Source organism: Tinamus guttatus, unplaced genomic scaffold (genome assembly GCF_059628265.1).
Source record: "Tinamus guttatus ecotype Peru unplaced genomic scaffold, ASM5962826v1 Tinamus_guttatus_pri_ptg000284l, whole genome shotgun sequence".
NCBI classification, from domain to species: Eukaryota; Metazoa; Chordata; class Aves; order Tinamiformes; family Tinamidae; genus Tinamus; species Tinamus guttatus.
The window spans coordinates 730,194-750,560 of record NW_028288818.1 but is presented as its reverse complement, the minus strand read 5'-3'; the positions used below and the strand labels follow the sequence as shown (position 1 = coordinate 750,560).

At 41.4% G+C, this 20,367-nt stretch overlaps 1 protein-coding gene across 1 annotated transcript; it reads right to left on the bottom strand.

Moving 5' to 3' along the window:
• Positions 1-3,101: 3,101 nt before the first annotated feature.
• POU2AF1 (POU class 2 homeobox associating factor 1) lies at positions 3,102-16,814 on the bottom strand. The gene is made up of 5 exons (XM_010219429.2): positions 16,779-16,814; positions 5,969-6,096; positions 5,221-5,263; positions 4,855-5,126; positions 3,102-3,430 (listed from the first exon to the last, which is right to left on the bottom strand). The coding sequence occupies exons 1-5, from the start codon at positions 16,792-16,794 to the stop codon at positions 3,125-3,127; spliced, it is 765 nt and encodes a 254-aa protein (XP_010217731.2). The 5' UTR covers positions 16,795-16,814; the 3' UTR covers positions 3,102-3,124.
• Positions 16,815-20,367: the final 3,553 nt, after the last annotated feature.

Genomic DNA, 20,367 nt, shown 5'->3' with positions numbered 1-20,367 from the left:
TTTAGCTGCACAAATATGTAGAATTCTAAGACAGTAAATAAAGACACTGATCATTGCTTAGCCGTGAATCACCCTGGGAGCAAACAGTTCTACAGGGCAGCTTTGAGGGGGTTATACCTGGGGTTTCACAAAAAATCTGCCATCGGCACTGGAGAGCTTCACATTGAAAGCACCAACTCTCAGGGAAAGGCCTTCCTACCTCAAAACAATTGCTGTTTTCAAGAACCCGCAGCATTCCTGAGCTTTGACATCCTGTCTCCTTTCCAATTCATCACACTGGCAGATGAGACTCACACTTGTGCCAAGTGGTATCCAAGTCCTCCACAAACCCTAGTGTTGGGGCCTAAGGTACTGCTTCAGATTATCTCATTTGTTTCTGGTGCTACAGGCTTGACGTGGTAATATCTCAGCCTTTAAAGTAACCAACAGCCTCTTCCGATTGTGCATTTGCAAGCAGAGAATGCTCAGCTCTACTTCATTATCCAAACTAGCAGCAAAGTGCACTGAGTCTTTATTTTGCCTATAAAACAAATAGCTGTCATGTCCCATAGCAGTTACAGGTCAATTCGTAGCTTTCTGGTGCCATGGTCCACAGAGAAGCAGAAAATGCTGTGTTTCAGCAGCATTGATCTGTGTCTGAACTGCAGAGAACTATACAGAGCTCTGCACCACTACTCTTCCTCCAGGTCATGTTTCCAGTGGTGTCAGGTATGCCCTAAAACCATGGGTAGCTTTGTGCTTCTTCTTTGCACAAGAGGAGACCATCCTACGGGCAGTCGCATCAGTCCCTTCAGGCCTTAACATTCGATACTTTGGGGCCAGAAGCTGGTAGGGCATCCCTTCTTTTCCCAGATGGTTTTGTAGCACAGGGCCACACCTTGAAATCTGAGAAGTGGAAAAACCACTTAAGTTCGGTCTGATTTCCAATCGACTTCAGGAATAGCCAAGGCTGCACTTACGCACATCCCCAAGGATGTTAACAGAAGATAACAGAGATAGGACTGACATCTGAACTGCAGGAGGGCTTGCACAGGTAAGGACTACATGAATAAACAGCATTTCAGGCAATATTTGGATCATAGAGTTCCTTTTTAGTCTCCCTTGATTTGCAAAATTAGTAGAAAGCCTAACAGCTAATCTGTGCTTGCAAATAGCCCATAAGCATGCTGTTGAATTGAGTGAGTGCTAAGCAAACACTCTGTTACCCTTTTGGAGAGGAAATAAAACACTCTAGGCATATGAAAGTTACTGTAGATCTTTATTGAAGATGATTTTGTCTTTTTTCAAACCAGAACAACCCAGAAAGAAATTCTGAAACAGTTTATCAGTGGTTTATAATCATACACAGAATTTACATACATTGAAGTAAAAAAAAATTTCAAAAGCAATCTTAGCAACTATGGACTTGATTCACAACTGCATTATCCCAGTCTTGTCTTTTGAATGTGTCTATACTTTTAAAACTGGATAAAGCAGTGATGAACTAAGGTGCTTTCAATTAATTTCTTTGCTGGGTTTTTCTGCCAATGCAAGCCACTAATTTCAATGCACCTGAAATACTGTTTTTTCCAAATAATTTTATATTCACTTGCATGATCTATTATTTAGCTATTCTGGATTTGTTGATATTAAAACAATGAGATATTTTTTGGCAGTCTGAGATTTTTGACATTAGCTTGCAAACCTCACTCAGACATGAACTGTAAGGTCATTAAAAGTATTGCCTGGGTGGCAACTGAAGTGCTGGGCACCAGTTAATAAACAGTGCAATAAATTATTCTTCAGAGTCTTGTAAATAATAACATCACCTAAGGTTCCTGGGCTTTAGAAAGCAGAAAAACCCAGAGAAATTATGTTCATTGGCCAGCCCCTTGTTCATTAAGAAAACAGTAAAGAAACTTAGAAGTGGATACATCTCCTGCAAATATTTTTGCCTCTGGCTTGGTAGTCATGTATATCAACAATAATATTTACAGTCGCATCAGAGGAAACAGTAAAGCTACTCACCCACCAGAAAAGAAAATAAGAAAGCTGTAAAGAGAATGCATGCACTTGGGAGACTATAGCACAGAAGCTTTCCATAGCAGAATGGCACACGAGAGGTCACTAAGGTTGTCTGTCTCTGCTGCCAAATTCACACTCAAATGCTAGAGAAAAAAATAGAAGTTTTGCCAACTAATAATAACTAATGTCATGAGCTCCTTGCAAGACTGAAGTCCAGATTTTGGAAGCTCCTGTCTTCTCAATGAGCTCCTTATATGGGGCCAGGTCTTGCAATCCTGACCCAGGCAAAACTCCCGTTAACTTCAGTGAGGCCAGGATCTGTCCACTGGTAGAACATGAGGCATTACCAGCCAGTCTCAAAAACAGGCCTTCCTTATCTTTAAAGCGTATATTTTAGAGTCCAAAAACATCCTGCAACTGAAAGATCTTGACTCCAAACTACATACACAACAGCCTTGAAAACATGACCTGCAAGTGAAAACAAACACTTGATCTAGGCCATTTTGTGCTGCTCAGCAAATAGGGAGCCTTAATACTAGCTCAACTGCAAAGATTTCTTGTCTTCAGACCAATGCACCTACCGCACAACAGTAAACCTAAACAGTTTAATTTAGAAAAGAAAAATCTCATTTTAGGCCCCCAAAATACTTTCCAGTGCCTACACCTGGTAAAGATTCCTGCACGGACAAAATAAACACACACACACAAAGCATTTACACAGAGCTCTGAAAGACAGTCCTATCGAACCATCTCTTGCCAACATTTAGAGACGAGTGTACCCTTAGTAAATGCTAGGTCAGAGGTGGCTACACTGCAGTATGTCAATTAGAGACCATGCCCTGAGCCAGAATGAGTCACCTTGTGTTGAGGCTGAGCCTAAATTCTGCAGCATTAAGATCTTGCAGAAACTGTAATGGCCCAGCAATCCTGTGCTGAGCCCCAGGACAAAGCGAATTTCACACACGCAAGACGCAAATTGGTGCACTAAAGGTGGACAACAAAGCATCAAGGAAAGTTCCTCCCCCACTGCCCCCACCTGCTTTTCCTTTTCTTACTCAAAATTTGCTGTGGGGCCAAGTCAAGTATTGAGTAAGCAAGGACCAGGCTCAAGATGCGCAACTTAAAGCCCTTCAACAGAGAGAGTGTGATTTAAAACATACGTATCGTTGTCTTCATCTTCCAGAAGCAGCTTCTCAATGGGCAGTGTGCCGATGACTCGCCTGGCATCCTCCAGCTCCTGGGGGGCTGCCTCGGGAATGGAGATGGGCAAGGGCACAAACTGTGGCCCCGGAAGCGTGGAGGAAGCTGGCTGATACTGCAAGGTGGAGGCTGGCAGTGCGGAGAGGGGCTGTGCCCATGGGAAATACGTGAGGGGTGCCTGCTGATCCTCCAGCTGAGGCATGACTGCTGGGGTGGTGCTTCTGGGCTGGTAAAGTATGAAAAAAATAAAATAAGTGGCCAGGTAAAGAGGTGTGGAGGGGGTAAGGGACAACAAAGCAACAGATTAAGGATGCTCAGTCTAACTCTTAACATCCCTTTTCCTGTCTCGGGGTAAAGCTTTATGCTCAATGTGACAGTTTTCCCACGCTGTCCCCCCACCCTGCCCCTGAGAGTAGTGGCTGTGGGAGTCCCAGGTGCTTGCTGGCAGTAATTTGCACTCATGACAAGTTCCCTCTAGCTTTCTGTTCCCACTCCAACCCTCACTGTAAGCCCATGAGACAGTTACACCCTGTGCTTAAAACTGGCCTCCTTAACAGTCTCTTTTGTAACATTAACTCATGAGTTCAAGGTGCACCTTAGGTGCCACAAGGCTGAAGGCAGTTAATTCTGGCCCCCGTGAGAGTCCATCCTGAGCAGCCCCTCACAGCTACCACAGAGCCACATTTGAAATGGCAGTACTTCCTCAGCGGTGAAGGTTGCTGGCTGATTTGGTGCGTTTCAGCAGCTGAACTGAAACATTCAAAAGAAAAGAAGCTGCTCGGGTTTGCTTGAAAATTCTAAGGGCAAATTATCTGAGATCAGCTGAATGAATTTTGTGGAGCCTGAAAATGCTCCAATGAAATACTCTGCTACGTATAGGTGCTGCTCCAGCCCCCCTGCCTTTTTTTTTTTTTTTTTTTTAAGAAATTTTTGAGAATTTTCCAGCTCCACCCAGTGGACATTGCTTTCACTTGAAAAAAAACAGTCCATGTATGCGTGTATTCTCAAAGCTAAAGGGTAAAGTATCCTTGGAGACTGCCCAGAATCTCAGGAATGACTGTGTCCTTGTTACTTTCCCGTAAAATAGTATGTATTGGCTGTACAACACTCTGTGAATCTATCCCATGAACGACTATAATTCTACTTTCTGAAACATTGCAGATTAAAGCTGCAGAACACATTGTCAAGTTGGAAGTGATGACAACAGTGAACTTAATGTCCCTTACTACTGTTCTTGAACTTTCAAACAATATTCTGCAATAAGCATCTGTCAGAGCCTTGATCAAACTCAGGACACTGGCAACCCTGCTGCTGACTTCAATGAGAGATGACTCATGTCCCAGGATAGCAGCAAGAGTCATCTGTCTGTTAACAATGTGGAAAATGATGAAGGGTGGGGAGACCTGAGAAAATGGCAGGAGAACCTGTCTGATTTCAATGCAACTGCCTCTTTTTTGTCACTCAGACGACATCAGCTCCCAGCGCAGAGTCGACAAGGTCAATGCTAGAACAACTATAAGGGCATAGATGCAAAGACACACAGTGTCATAGCAATTAAGTAAACACATTAATTAAATCCTAGACTCCCTATGATTCTTCCTGGAAAGAGGAGATTTTGTCTTGATTTTTAACATCGGTATTTTGACTTACTGCAAAATTGGTGATCAGTGGTTGGGAAGCGTAAGTAAGAACAGATGAAGGTCCAACAAGCGTGTAGCTGGGACACACAGGCTGAACATACATATCTGCTGTGTATGGACAGCTGACTGCTTCATGGGACACATAATCAGGATATGTGGTCCACTGAGTTAGAGGTTGTAAGGACGTGGGTGAGGGCTGGGAGAGCCAACCAGAACAGAGCCCTCCTTCATCTGTGACAGGCAATGAAGAGGCAGCAACATCCATATCAATGCAAGGCTGGCCTGGAAAACAGAAGATGATCAAAGTCGAGGAGCTCGGTTAGAGCCCTCCCTGCAGTGGGAAGGACAGATACTTAGAAAGGCAGGGAAATGTTACCCATTGGTGAATATGAAGGAAGTGGCTGATGAGGTAAAACCACCTGGAAAAGAGAAGAAAAATATCCAAGAATCAGGCTGCAAGTTCAATTCCCTTTGAGAAGCATACACTTCGGAAGAGAATGTATTAGCTATTATGCATTTAATACGTTTTGATGCTAGGGAAACCTGAAGTTTCCCTACATACCCTCTCTCTAGAGAGCTAGGTGGTCCAAGCCTGGCAGACACTACATGTGAATTCCAGCTCTGTCTCAGGGCCTAACCAAAGTTGATGTGCAACTTCAGCTCAAGAGGGCCTTAAACAAAATATACATTGCACATGACACAGAAGGAGTTCCTCTTCAGAGAGGAACCAGTCAAACCATTTCCTCCGCGGAGGGTAAGTAGAGGTAGGTTGTAACTAATAACCAAGCAGTCAAGTATGGACTCATCTCCTTTGTGCTCTTGAACATGCTGCTCAACTTCCAAGCTACTTGCTGTTCCTAGATGTTAGATCCTGCCAAGTGGCAAACACTTTCACCTTTACAGAAAGTCAACAGTGATTTAAGTTACTCAGCACCTGAAAGGCACCCTATCTAAACTGAAGAAGTATTATTGGTATCTTCAGGTAACATAAGCTTCCAACACCTCGAAAATGCTTTGCAGATGCAAAGGTTCCTTACATTGCCATAGTATTGGCAGCTCATGACAGGGCTGGTCAACCACGTAGAGAGGAAGCATTTTCCGCCTGTGTTTGTTTTTTTTCTTACCGTTGTAGCAGCCGTTGAGTTGGCATTATGAACATTTCCCCGTTTCCTCTTCAATAGCTCCTTCACCGGCTCTTTAACACGGACACCTTGATAGGGGCGAGGCTGTGGCTGTTGTTCTGGAGAAGAAGCTGAGAAAGAGATGCAGGTGACATTTATTTTCCTTTCCTGCCACCAGCACAGAGCCAAAAGCCCCATGGCAGCCCCTGTGGTTGCAGGCTGCTCTCTCTACATGGCCAGTTTCCAGATTAAAGCACACTTTCCTCCTGAGCTAGTGGTGCCTTTTTGCTGACAGGGGATGTATCATGCCATAGGCTCCCTCTGGATCTTTGTTGCTTGGATGACAAGGACATCACACAGATCAGACCATGAGAGAGCTCGAAGCTTCTTCTGTCTGTTAAATGACTGCAGCAACACTGAGACACTGAGCCCCTTTGTGGTGCATTTGAAGAGCTTTGGTACATAATTGACAGCCTGAAAACTCTGGCAGGCCCTGCCGCTGGAATGGCCTGGAAGCCAGGCCTAGTCGTTTACCCAGTCAAGCTGGCAGGTGTTTTTATGGTCCACGGAAGCTGTGCCTTATCAGGCACGGTCTGTAATGAACACAGTCTGTTAAATAAATAGCCATATCAGTCTAGACATTTATGAAAGCCAGGGAGAATGTAGTACCAGGAAAAAGGATCTCTGCTGTTACAATACAGAACAAGGCTCTGTTCCTAAAAGCAACAGCTATCAACAAAACTCCACCTCCCTATGCAGGTGAGTTTTATACACACACAAAATGAGAAGAGCAGTATTGAGGCATATACGCCAAAGGAAGGTTATGAAGGAAGTTCTCTTTCAAAATTTTCCAACTAGGTAGAAAAAAAGCAAAAACAGGCAGAAGCGAAGGACAGTCTATTGTTTCTCAAACAGCCTCTACACTATGCCCTTCATTTTGCTGCCTTCAGTGCGTTAATTTTGATTTTTTTCTCCCCTTAATCTCTGAAGCTGAAATTCTCGTTTCCTCAGGTTTCTGGCAAAAGCAGCATGTCAGAAATGATTTTATTCCACTCAGCCTGAGCCTTCATACACCTTACATCATTTGCATTAGCTTTTACATTGCTTTGGTGTCATTGATTTGCAGTACAGTGATTTACATTCACTTGAGGGACAAATCAGACTAACAGATACAGAATAGAGATTGGTTAGTAGATATCTATCACACAAAACAACATAAATGCTGTCCAGGTAGATATAAACTAATCAAGGGTACATATTCAAGAGAAATGTGCTAAATTCTGTACTTAGTAGCAAGCTACAAATACAACACGAGGCAGAAAAGCGTCCTTTGGAAAGCCATTTCACACCTCACTTGTTTGATATGCATACCTCACAGCTTTTGGGAACAGGCACCTGTATTTAAATGCCATCATAGTCCAGAATCATGTTTCTATTACAGCTTTCTCCTCATAGCATGGCCAGGAGGTTGGTCCTGGGATAGTCAGCTGGGATGTGACACAGCTTTGCAGACAGCTAACAAAGATGATTAACTGCAGAGCTTAAACCTATAAGCTCTGACCCGTTTTGAAAACTGAAGGTAACAATCAGCTGAAGAGGCCTATTATGAAGCCTTGCAACAACTGTGGTTAGAGGAAGCACAGTTCTTCATATGCCAAGGCCCTCAAGCCATATCTTACAAGAAGTATTTGGAGGCAACTGATAGCAGAAAGAGGCTGTAAGATATTAAAGCTCAGGAAGGCCCGATATTTGTAAAACCACTGATAGCAGTACTTGCCTCCTGCTCCATTTTTACTGCAGTTTGATTTGTAAATACGCCAGTTGATAAGTTTGAATTTCTCAAGGCCACAGTCGGCCTTCAGCTTTATGAATTATAGCTACATATATTTTGATTCATCTCAAATCTTAAATTCAAAGTATTAATCCACTCAGAAATCATTTCTTAAGATTTATGTTCTGTACTTTGCATAACAGAACATAATGACTCTTTACTTTTTATCACCTCTTCCAGCTATATGCAGCTCTATCCACAGAGATATCTCAGTTACACCTTTTGGGGGGAAGAAAAGTGGTGTCTAAATACAGACATTGTAAGCTGACCTCAAAGAAGTATTTAAAAGAATAAACATCTCCGCTTTAATTTCATTAAAGAATGAAATACTTCCTTCTCTTCAACTTTGTCATAACTATTGAAGGTTTACTCTTTCTGCCTCTTTACATAGCATTTAATCACGAGAAGATAAAAGGCCATTATAAATAGTTTTGGTACCAGACACCGCTACAAATATATATTCAACTGTTCTCATTATTTGCTACCTTTGTGCGGATATGGAAACTTTTGTGTTTTAAATTAGGAGGTGAAAAAAGGTGATTTTTCAGGCACTGCCTGTTCTTTCTTTCTGTGGACACTCTTTGTGGGACTTCAAAGTGGAATATTTGCATTGTCACAAACCCTGTGGCTTTGGAAATACAGTTTGCTGAAGGAATTAAGGCCACTTTAATTCTACATGCAAGAATCCACAAGCGGCTTTAATGTAGTTCACATTTTTCTTTTAAAATTTAATTGATGTTAATTTATCTGAATGTTCCAGCAAACAAAAGATGGTGCTAAAGAGCACCTTTATATGAGCAGTACCGATAACTCTGAAAATGAGCTAGATACTAGACAAGAGGCTTGAAATAAGGAGTATTACAAAGGTTCCTTTTTGCCCTTATATGAAATTTATTTACATTTGGAAATGATTTATTTGAACTTTACTGAAGGCACTTCAGAGTCAGATGTTGCTGCTGTTCATGCTGAGTGAAAACATCAGTTTCGCCAAAGTAAATATGAGCTCTGCTACAGATTGCACAAGAGGCACAATTGTGAGCCTTCACACCATTTTCACAGGGCATCCTTGCAGAGTCAGGGTGGGGAAGGATGGCAGTTTCAGGCTCCAGGTTTGGGGGATGGGGAAGGAGAAATTTACTGTAAAAGCTGACAAATATACCTATTCAGAGTTTCCGGAGTAAAGCAAAGTAACCAAAAACTGAAAAGACAAAAAAAAAAAAAAGAAAAAGAAACCCAAAGTCTGCAGAACATATTTCAGTTCCCCCCATGCTGACCTCCAGAATTAAAAATAATGCTAGCACAGCTGCTTTTCCACTCTTGAAGTGCAGACCATGTCTGAGCATTACAGAGGAACCACAGCAAAATGGTTTGGCTTTGGCACAGAATTCATCACAAAGCAAAAGAAAGATGACCATTTAAAAATAAAAGTAATTTGAGAAGTAACGATCGTCAATAAATACGGGTAATTTCTTCATAAGAATAGTTTAATCTCCTGCTTCTTATACCACGGCTTCCTCAATAAACTAAGAAGCCTGCTTTGGACTGAGTTTCAATACAAGACTATTAGCCGGTTATTTAGGTCATGCATCGCAAATGCCAAAGTCCATGTGCCCAAATCCCATTCAAACCAATAAATTCAGTGGCACTTGAGAAAGTTACCAAATACACTAGCCCCAGTAGCTATAAGTACTTAAGGAACACACTGTAGAAGACCACTTGCCCAAGATGACCCAAAAGCAGGTTAATAGCTTAGGAAGATATTCTGTACTGAGCTATTTCCTTAGCATCTGGTACAACAGTAGCCCATTTTTGCATGATAGTTGCTTTCTCCAAATAATTCTCAAAGCGAGTTTCTATATGCAGATATAGTCTTCTTAAAAATATCTAACATCCATGAAACACTAGCTTCGATAAAAGACCAGTCGGCTCTGGTCTTTTATCGAAGACAAAGACATTGCCAAACATTTAGACCAGGCACCTTTAAAATTCATGTGCCTCTGCACTTGTATTAAACTATTGCTAAAATGGGAGAGAAGATAATGACAAACAGCTGTTGAAAGACTGCAAAAATCAAACTGTGACAGGTTTCACATCAATGAACTTCATATCAGCACCACTGGCCTTCACGCACACATCAAACGCTGATCATTTTAAACCTTCATCCTTTCCAACAAGTCAGAACAATTTCCTATCAGGCCAAATTTCAATTTGAAATACACTCATAATCTTTAAGAGCTTGCATGACTGCTTGCCTGCAACAGCAAATTACACTCCTGTCACTGCTTCAGAATATTTACTGTTTCTTTGCTCACGCATTGGCATGTGATAAGATTATCAATTGATCAGCATTACTAATGTAAATATTTTTCTCTTTACCTCTTTCAGCTCCAATGCAACAAAATTTTGAGGAAACAGATAATAGAAAACTATCTTATTTACAAAATACACCAAAAAGTAAATCTTCAAACAGTAATTCTTGAAAATCAAGAAAAAGTTAGATTTCAGTTAACAAATTGTCAAATTTCTGGCTCGGATCTTGAAGACCGAGCTGCTGAAGGAAGCTGCTGATGCTTATTGCACATGTCAAAGTTCAGGTAATAAAAAGGACAGAGGCTTAACTCTGAATGCAGTTAAGAGTCCAATGTGGACAGTTGGACTCTCATCAAAACCTGCTTACAATGAATCACTGACGGCCCGTTTAGCTTTTTTTTAGGTAAAGGAGCAATACTGTATTTTACTGGTTGGCATTTTCAGGTGACTGCAGATGCAGATTCCTTCAAAAATAAGTTTCAAAACATGTCGACACTGGTGCTATTATTTTGTGTTTGCTGCTACTTTGGAAATAAATCATGTGATCAGTGCTGACATCAGAACCGAAACGACTGTTTTTGTAATATTGATAATGTTCCATAGTACATCATGGCCACAGTGAAGAGCACTTTGATAAAATCTTGCTCTTCAACAGCGAAGGCAGGTATTCCTTCATATACATATTATTTAATCAGTCCCCTTGTATTTACATCTAGCCTACCTAACCATTTGTAGTAGCAGATCAGCAAAGATCCTGTGGTTAAGACAAGGAAACCTAGGTTCAGTTGCTAGCTCTGCCAGACTCCCTCTGCAAAGTTGAGAAGAGAGTCATGTAACAGATATCTAATCTCTGAAATTATTCAGCTGCCTAAGGGTAAGTGTTTCAATATAAGTGTTAAAAGCACTTTTTAGTAGTTTCAAAAATCCCTGGGAAGGATGATCCACAATTGCTAGGCACTAAGCTTACCCCTTATACGCTACAGCTCTATACAGCGAGGAGAGAGGAGATAAAACAATTCTCCTTTGTTTCAGCTTTCCTGCAACATACAGACTGGGTGCTCTCACTCCAATTACAATCTCTTACAACACAACAACAAAACCCATTAGCATTTCTTACGCGTTGGAATAAGTACTGCAATATTTGTTCAGGTCTATACGCTCTCTCAAGCAGAGGCATCCATCTGGGAGGCTCAAAGTGCACTGCAAAATGAGGGTTCCCTGGCAACCATCAGTCAAGACGAGCCTTGTCCTCATCCGTTGGCTAACAGCTTCCATCAATGTCTTATTTAGAGTAGAAGGAAAAAAAAAAACAGAGATCCTTTGTTTCTGCTTGGTGATGGGTCTGAGGCAGGGAACTGGAGCACTGAAATTCACTGCTCTGCTTGAGACCCCAGATGGTACGGTGAGACCTAGTTAGTCTTGAAAAAGGTTATTCTCTTAAATTTCATCTGCAGCCCTCTGTCCTGCCTTCAGTGTGTCCCTATCACAAATGATCAAATCAGTCACAAAAAGTCAAATATTCTGGAGTGACCCACCTGCAACTTGTGCCCTTTCTTTCCTCTGGAAAAGGAAGTAAAAATCCAGCTTGTTAGTATGAAGATTCATTTTAGGGTGCTCAGTTGGTGGTAAGGGTTTAGGGTGGCTAGTAGATAGCAGGTCTCTGAAAACCGGCCTGCTTGACTCATGAAGCCCAGTCTGGTTGGCACTGACAATGAATAAGCGGCCAGACCATGCTGCGGATAGAGTACACAAGCAGTATGTCTCAGGGTCGCACCTTTGAACATCATTGCCCATTTTAACTGCTGAACATGGAGCCCTGTGCACCTCAGCTCCCTCAAAGTGCCACCACTATTTTTTTTTTTTTTGACTACTTACTTCGACAGGGAAAGCAGGACAGCAATGGATTATTGTCTGTACTGTTCATTTCACCAAGGGTGGATATTTCAAAAAAAAAAATCAGGTAAATGCAACGCACTAGGCAAGCATCTAGGCAGAGAATATGCTCTGTAATAAACAGAAAAATTCAGAGCAAGAGAAACAAACTGAGTGATGGTTCATTGCTCAGCATAAGGAAATGAACTCGGGAGGTTCTGGGCATAATTAAATCAATCGACTAAACACTTCTGCTTACCAACAATTCAGTACAGCATTTGGTTAGCTTTCCCTCTGCTCTCCTACATCGCAATATAATTACTGAAGTCAGTGAAACAGTAGTGTAACATATTTCAGAATTATGACCAGTATCTTCAATTGTTTATATGCAGTTGGAAGGTTGATACGAACTAAATTGCTTTTGGATGCTGGCACATCTCTATGCTGCTCCCCTCTGTCTGTATCATTTTTTTGAGTACAGTACACTTTTGCACATTGTTCTTTAAGAAAAAGGAAAAAAAAGAAGAATCCTCTTCAAACTTTCAGATGACTTAAAGGAGTGAAAGACTGAAGAGCACCATGATGAACCTGTATTAGTACATAGAAAGGAAGTGTTGCAGATTACAAACAAAATCTTAATTTTGCCTTTTTTTATCCTGAACATTAAAAAATAATCAAGGAAAGGGCTTGTTGCTGGGAAATAACATGAAAGACTGACTACTAATCCCTGCTGCTTCAATCCACCTAACAGAAAAAAAAGCACTTCCAAGGGCCAAACATGAGTTGGCTGAATTGGTCACATAGTGGTAGGGACTAGTAAAAAAAATTTCAGTTTCAGAACCAGAGAACCCCTATTACAAAGGGGAAGCTGAGGTAGACAGAAAGTATCTTAACCATAAGTCTCACCCGCACATCTTAATTCCTCCTAGCCCATAATACTCTTTCCATTTTAGTAGTGCAACCTTTCCATTTAATTGCTCATGTGGTCATTTGAGCAGCCTGACACCTGCTTTGTAAAGCATGGATGGGCTCAACTTTCATGCTATCCATCTTTCCCAGTGAGGTTTTACCAAAATTAAGACCTACAAGATGCAGTTTCAGCTCTCAGTCTCATTATCTGATGCTTTCAGAAGGGTTGTGCAGCACCCACATCTGCTGTGTGCAGAAAAGGCTCTATGTATTTAAAAAACAAAACAAACAAACAAAACCACACACAGAAACATTTGGAAAGAAGTTTTCGGGAGGTGCAAATTCATGCAGCTCTGTTGCAGAGAAATCTAAGCATCGGAACAGCAGAACAGCTGAAAATCTGATTGCACGCTGGAGTTCCATTGGGGTGCAATATGAGTTGAATGCCCAAAACATTTTGACCAAGCCAAAAAAAAGTCACCTAAATGAAACTCTTGCAAAATTTGAACCTGCTTGTATTCCCTCTCATAACAGCAACCATTTGCATGAAAGGTATGTTCCTTTTGCCTTCAAAATATAACATGGAGTCACTATCTGCACAGTGCCACGTAACAGAAAAATAGCTGGTGCTGCTCATTAGAAATTTCCCAGCTCAGAAGGGACATGCAGTGGGCCTGCTCCCACTCAGCAGAATCCTGCCAAAAGCCGGGAACCCCCTGCCAGTCACTTCGGTGCTGCTGTGGGAGGGGGTGCTTTCAGGCTGAGATGCTCTCTGGGGTTTTGCTGAGCGGAAGCCCTGGGCCCCACTCCTACAAAGAAGTGCAGTGTGCCGTGACTCTGGGGGAACGATTTCCAGTGCGCAGGGCCAGCCATGCAAGACCTGCGGCAGACAAGGGCCTCTCACCGTAGCAGGCGAAGATGAGGCTTGTTAGTTGCCTTCCTGTTCTCCAGCAAGCTTCCCTACAGAAAAAGTCCCTGAAAAAGTGGGAACCTGCTCTTAAAAATGTGTCCATGAGAAATGCTCTGCCATGAGGTGACACTTTAAATAAGTGGTGTCTTGCATCATCATCTGGATTTCAGTTTCAAAGGCTTTTTTTTTGAGCATCTGTGAAAAACCTTGGAAATTACACCATTCAATTTGAAAATGAACTTACTTAAAAATGGTTTGAATCCAAAGCAAGGCTTCCTTGTGAAAGACATTGCCAGAACTCCTATATAGTCTCCCTCATGGATGTACCGATGGAGAAAACACTTGGCTTTTGCATTCAGGCCAGCACTTACCTGGACGCAAATCACAAGTACAACTCCAGACAGGTAATCAACTCAGTACTGGTAAGGCAGGAATGCCTTAGCAGTGAGCATGCCCTTTGCTTCCTCCAGAAAGATAATGGTAAATAACCTATTGCCATCTGCATTAGTCGTTAATCTACTTCTTAAATATTTAAAGGTGAGCTTCATAACAATCTTGCTTTTGAAGCCGTTCTCCTTCAGGAAGCAGGGCCTTATGCTGGAATTTGCAAAGAAGCCTTAGGAAACTAAATGCCTGATTCTAGTAGGCTTTCACCGCCATTTCATTTCCCATTTCCCTTTATCTTCCTTCTGGTGTAATCATTCCAGCTTCCCTGCTACTTTTGAAAGATTCCAAGCAGATAAAGTTCTCCTTTAAATGTGCCCCAATACGTTCTGTTCATGCCCATGCTGGTTATTCCTTAATATAGCAACTTAGCACAAAGAGAAGCTGGCAACTTGCAGGATGAGGACTCACCAAATGCAAACACACACACAATTTCCTGGCCACCTATCCTGTACTTCTGTCAACTTAGGCTCCAGAGCAGGCCAGCCGGCTCTTGGCGGCACTGATGCATCCCCATGGTCATAGGTGGTTTGATCCAGATGGTGCAGGAAACCAGAGGCCACGGCTGGTCAACTAATTGAGACAGTATAAATGCACCAGGGAGGCCAAACAGAGGCTCACGGAAATGCTGAGCAGTGTAACTTGCAGTGAAACCATTGGAACCCGGCATCCAAGTAACCATGATGACCTAAGCCACTTACCTACAAGTCACACTGAGTCTCTCTCTGGTAAAGCTCGTAACTGCACCCAAGCTCCCTGAGTCACAGTCATCAGAATAACTTTCCTGTATACACATGAAGCCAAAGCAAGTAATTCGTTCTTATAATGGTACAGGAAAGAAGGAGGTATAATAAGATAATAAGGTTTCAAGTTGGAAAACTAATTCTGTATATATGCTCAGAAAAAAAAAAAACAAACTAACAAAACCCAGAGGTCCCTGAGATTGAGGAACTCTAACCACACAATGACACAGCAGACAAAGAAAGCAAATACCAAAAGCAAGCACAAAGTCAGCCAAACAGTTACCTACAGAAATTTCCCCCTCAGCCCCTCGGGGTCTTAGTAAACATAGTATCAAGCTCCTTGATCTGCCCACCTAGAAGATAGAAAAGCCCAATCTCTTTTGGATTCTTCATTTGACCAGTGTGCAAAAAGACTTTTCCAGCAACGGCAGCAATATCAAGGCAGCTATGTCCCATGCAAGCTTCCAGGAAGCATTACTATAGTAGGAGAGCCTAGTCTTGACAAGCTCAGGGAAGATAAGGGGAAAGGCAGATGCTGGCCAGAAGTTGTCTGGAAACAGAAACAGTAGCAATGGCATTAAAGAAATGCCTGACTTAAAGATGCAAATTTTGATCTCTTCTAATGCACGTTTGTAATTTCTGCTCACCTTTGAGGTGCATGTATAAATCCAAAGGAAATGTACTGATTCCACTACCAGTTCAATACTACCTAAAACATCAGGCTGTTAGCATTGCCTTTGTCCTTGCAGAAACAACATAAAGATTCATAGACTTCCCAGAGGAAAACAACAGCTGAATCTAATCACCTTCCAGGATGCTTTACATCACATACAAAGAGCAGAAGCTAATGGGAAACAATGCATTTTGCCATAGTGCTGCCACTTGCCAGACACATTGAAATCTGACTTAATAAGCAGTCAGAACTTCTTGCTACAGGGCTTCAGAGCGCGCAAGATAATTTCACAAATCTATGCTTAGTCTCCAAAGTTTTCACCTGAAAGACACAGAAGCATGCAATAGAGAAAAGGCATTAGCTGCTGCTAAGCTCACAAAGACACATAAAGAGCAAACTAATCTGATTTATAAACTATTACACAGAGAGAAAGGTTCATGCTATTTCTATATTAGATAAATTGATGAAAAAATGTTTAAGATATTAGCCTCTTCCATTCAGGTATAATGTAGTCCAGGTTAATGGAACGGTATGGTGAAATGCAGCGGAGGTTGCTACAGTTGCAGAAACAAACATTGTTTACAGATGGTGAGAATGACAGAAGTGCAAGAAAGAGCAAACACCTACCTGTGTTAGTGATCACTAAACTATCTGAGCCAAGGTGGGCCACGACAAGCGAAGTTATCTTGAAAACAACAAAGTTGATTTCCTGTAAACTCATAACTGTATTGCCCTCAACCGTTTTATCTTTTTTATTAGTTGAAAAACGTACTTATCAAAAAAGACACAGAATAAGATTTCTCACAGGTTTCACTTTTAAAAAGGAAAATTCTCTGGTATGTAACCACTGTAACCTTTGATATAATACCTGCATCCTGTTATTGTTTTTATGAATCATAGTCTTCCACTTGATTCATAGTGATGAAAGCCAACAAAGCAATCATGCTGCCCTGTCTTAATATCCCTACTGGAAAATTAGCATCATGCCTTAGTATTTGTCTCTCTTGAGCCACGCATCTCTTCAAGCTTTGTCTCCCATGCTATACTAATGCTCGGTACGCATCATGATCTTCATCATTTATCACAGTTATGAAAAATAAAGGCAATCAGAGCTCACTTACATTTTTGCCAGTGCATATTCTGTGGCAGGACGGAGTCTTTTTTCTCTTTGATGAAGATAGTTTGGCTTTTTGATTGCTAACGTGTGTTTGACTCCCTTACGGGGATGCGATAACTGACTGTCAGGATGTTTCTTTCAGCTTTTTAAAAGCTCCGTGTTCCCGCTGAACTCTGTGATGTCATCACATCCTCCAACCACAACCACTTTTATATTTTTCCCTTGGTCTATGTTGTTCTTCATGACGCTAAACTGTTCCTACAATGGCAGAGGAAGATATTATGCACAGAAAGGCACTTTATATCACTAAAATGTATTTAAACAAGCAATCAATCCTGGAACCTGCCGCTCATGGGACTTTTGCTGGAGTTTCGCAAAATGAGGTCAAAAGGTTGTAGTGCAGAAAAGCACAAGGGTCTTTTAGTAAGACTTTGCCTCCTGGGAAGCTAAAGATGACCTTGCTTTATGTGAGGCAGCGTTCTACCATCTCAGATGGCATAACTATTGGCCCCATACACTTAAGCTGAACTGCTCCACTATGCACGTCATTTCTGCATGGCTCTTTAAATGCTCAACACTTAAAATAAAAGATTTGAGTGTTTTCTCCTGCCTTATGAGAATCTCAACTCCCTAGGGCCACTAAATTTGAACACATGAGGAAACACCTGTAAACACTTCAAGCCTCATTAAATGAGGACGTCCTTCATTTAAAAAAGAAACCATTTTTTTCTGTTTTGTTTTTATCAAAATAAGTTTCCTAATAAAGGAGAGATGGCTCTTCCAAAATAGCTTGCAAAGCTAAAGGAAGGCTACAAAAACTCACCATAGGAGTTTCAATAAGTTCAAAAACTTATTCAAAAAAACAGCACCCATACATTTTTCCTATTCACACCACTGCATGAACATCACCTCATAAAACTCCCTGGAAGTTGCAAATGCTACTTTCTCCATTTCTTGGATTTGCAAGGAAAGCTGAGAGAAGAGGTTTTTCAGATGTGTTGCCTTCTGCCCATAAGGCAAGCAGAGCTATATGGATTCTTTACTTACCAATCAAAACTTTGTTATGAATATTCACAAGTAAGGTTGTGACTTAGGAGTGTCTTTCCCAGAGAAAAGTGTATTGGAGGCTGCACAGTTAGCGGTGGCTTTAGGATTCTGGCATCCCATCTCGCACTTTGGTATTCGTTAATAATCATTGCAACTGCGAAGTTCAACATCACAAAATTTTCCTCATTTTCCTCCCATGAAGAGAACATGGCAGAATCTGGTCAGACCCTAGACAAGGAGTCTGTCAAAGACAATTTCATCTTTCATCCTTTCAGGCATGCCCAACACCCCTGCGGACCATGTCCATATTGTGAACGCACTTTTGGCCTTGCATTTAATATGGGAGTAGAAGTGGGGTGGGGCGGAGGGAAGAGGGTAGAACTAAAAACCCAGCAACAATAATTGATAAAATACATAAATCGCATAAAGATGAAGGCCAAATGAGTATATTCCCTCTGGTTCGAAGATTTGTCCAAAAAAACAGAAAACAAAACAACAACAACAACAAACCAAAGTGGAGTGGAAAGAAATAAGGAACATGTTCCTTCTCACTGCTGCCCTCTGAGATAGCACCCACCTCCTCTGTTCTCAGGCCCAAGGGCATTGTTTAGCCAAGGTTTTGCATATTTGCATTAATGCTTACTCCCCGACACACAGTGTAATATCCTTCTGCTATTAAAATGCTTAGTAAGAGCAGGCAATCAGTTAGCTAATACTTCATAGATGGGCAGGTAAGATAGTCTAGCTCATAGCCCAGCAAAGTGAGGAAGAATATTAAAAGCAGATTTCAATGGCATTTCACTTATGCCACAGCACAGAGAATTTGTAAACTCTCAGACCTCTGATTCACTTCTCCCCTTAAATTAATAGAACTTTATCTAGCATTAAAAACAAAACAGCAAAAACCAACAAAAATCCTGACTTGCAAATTTGTGAAATTAAAATAAATGCTTGTAATAACATGAGATCTTCTCAAGGCAAACAACGTTTTTGAAAACCGGGGACCAATCATACATCGTTCACTCAAGACTTACAGGATAAGGCAGTTTCTGAAAGTACTGGAAAAAAATACCAGGGCTTGTCTTATGCCCTGACTCCAGCCAATTTCAGAGTGGTTAGGACTGTACTCTGGGGGTAGGCTTTCCCCTACAAGTCTGAACTTTGATACCTGTGAGCTACTACAAAACAGTTAGTAAGGCAAGTTCCTAGGTGTTTACCAGGAACAAGAACAGCCTAATATAGCACCTCTAATCTTTAGTCACAAATACAGTCCTTATTTGTGTTCTCCAGAGCAGTAGCAGTCCAGTCTTACATCTGCACATGCCAGGTCACATGAATATGTGCAGGTAAACTGCATACTACATAAATGTAGACAGAAACAGAGATTTGCTGTATCCGAGTCTGTATAGACATATCTTCTCACCTTTAACTGCATTGTATTCGAAATGCTGAGCACAACATTAAATCACTAAAGAATGAATTGTTTTTAAGGTCTATATGTCAACACTTTAAAACTGTGAAACCTTGCAGATAAAGTCATGTTGCAGTAAATATCTAAAATGAGGAACTTGCAAAAAGAGCATGTTATCCACAGATAAAACAGCCCAAACTATTTTGGTGGTTGATAGTCAGTCATCCATGACCATATTTTACACACTTACTAAACAAGCTTTTGATGCATTACCAAAGAATCACTCTTCAAAACATAACTTTAAAGCTATGCATGAGATACAAAGGGCCGTGTGTGTGTAGTTTGGTGAGCCAACACATCAAAATAAAAGCTCAGTCAAATACGAGCCTATTTCATGTGTTTTACAACAAAACACATGGGTGTTTGGGTAAAGACTATTTTACTTAAAAAGGTCAATAGGAAGACTTAAAATTTAGCAAGTGTCATAATCATGTCTGCCTCTTCATCTAACAACTGTTAGCTGATCACAATTAAAGTTTCTAGTCTATAAACCTGAAATACAGGCAGCAGGAAGGCTGCCTGCAAATAGTTGCAGTTTAAAATATGCTCAAAGTTACCTGCAGACTCAACCCAATTACAGTCCTCCTTGACCTGTTCTACCAATGCACCAAGTTTTATGTCAAGTTACACCTTAAAACTGGTCAAACCCTGGGCTAACAGTGGATGTCATTACCCAGAATCTAGATGCAACTTCTCATATACTTGATGGCAATACTTGTGAGTCATGCCCAGAGACTGAAAGATTCACAGGATATGTTATAATTAGGTCTGACCACCACACAGCTGTTCAAAGGATAACCTGTGAAAATAGCTGCAGAGAACACTAAAGCATCTAGGTGAACACAATCCACAAACACTGCTCTTCAGAGCTATGGCAAGTTAGAATTCTCCTAATCAGGGTTGCCAGTTCTGTACACGCACGATCTCATCAAAGATGGCAGGCAGATCCAGGTGGATCCCCACACCTGTGCAGAACCCAACTCTGCTCTGAGGACAGGACTAGAATGACAAACCCTATATGGGTCTCAACTCCTCCTGTTCCAGCCAAGATGATAGAATGCGAGAGAAGAAGTTC

Bases quoted from the DNA above. Each gene is read 5' to 3' on its own strand.
- POU2AF1 (XM_010219429.2), bottom strand. The intron at 5,264-5,968 runs GTAAGAAAAAAA...TCTCTTTTCCAG, and splicing joins ACTCAACGGCTGCTACAACG to GTGGTTTTACCTCATCAGCC. The intron at 5,127-5,220 runs GTAACATTTCCC...TCTGTTTTCCAG, and splicing joins TCCTTCATATTCACCAATGG to GCCAGCCTTGCATTGATATG.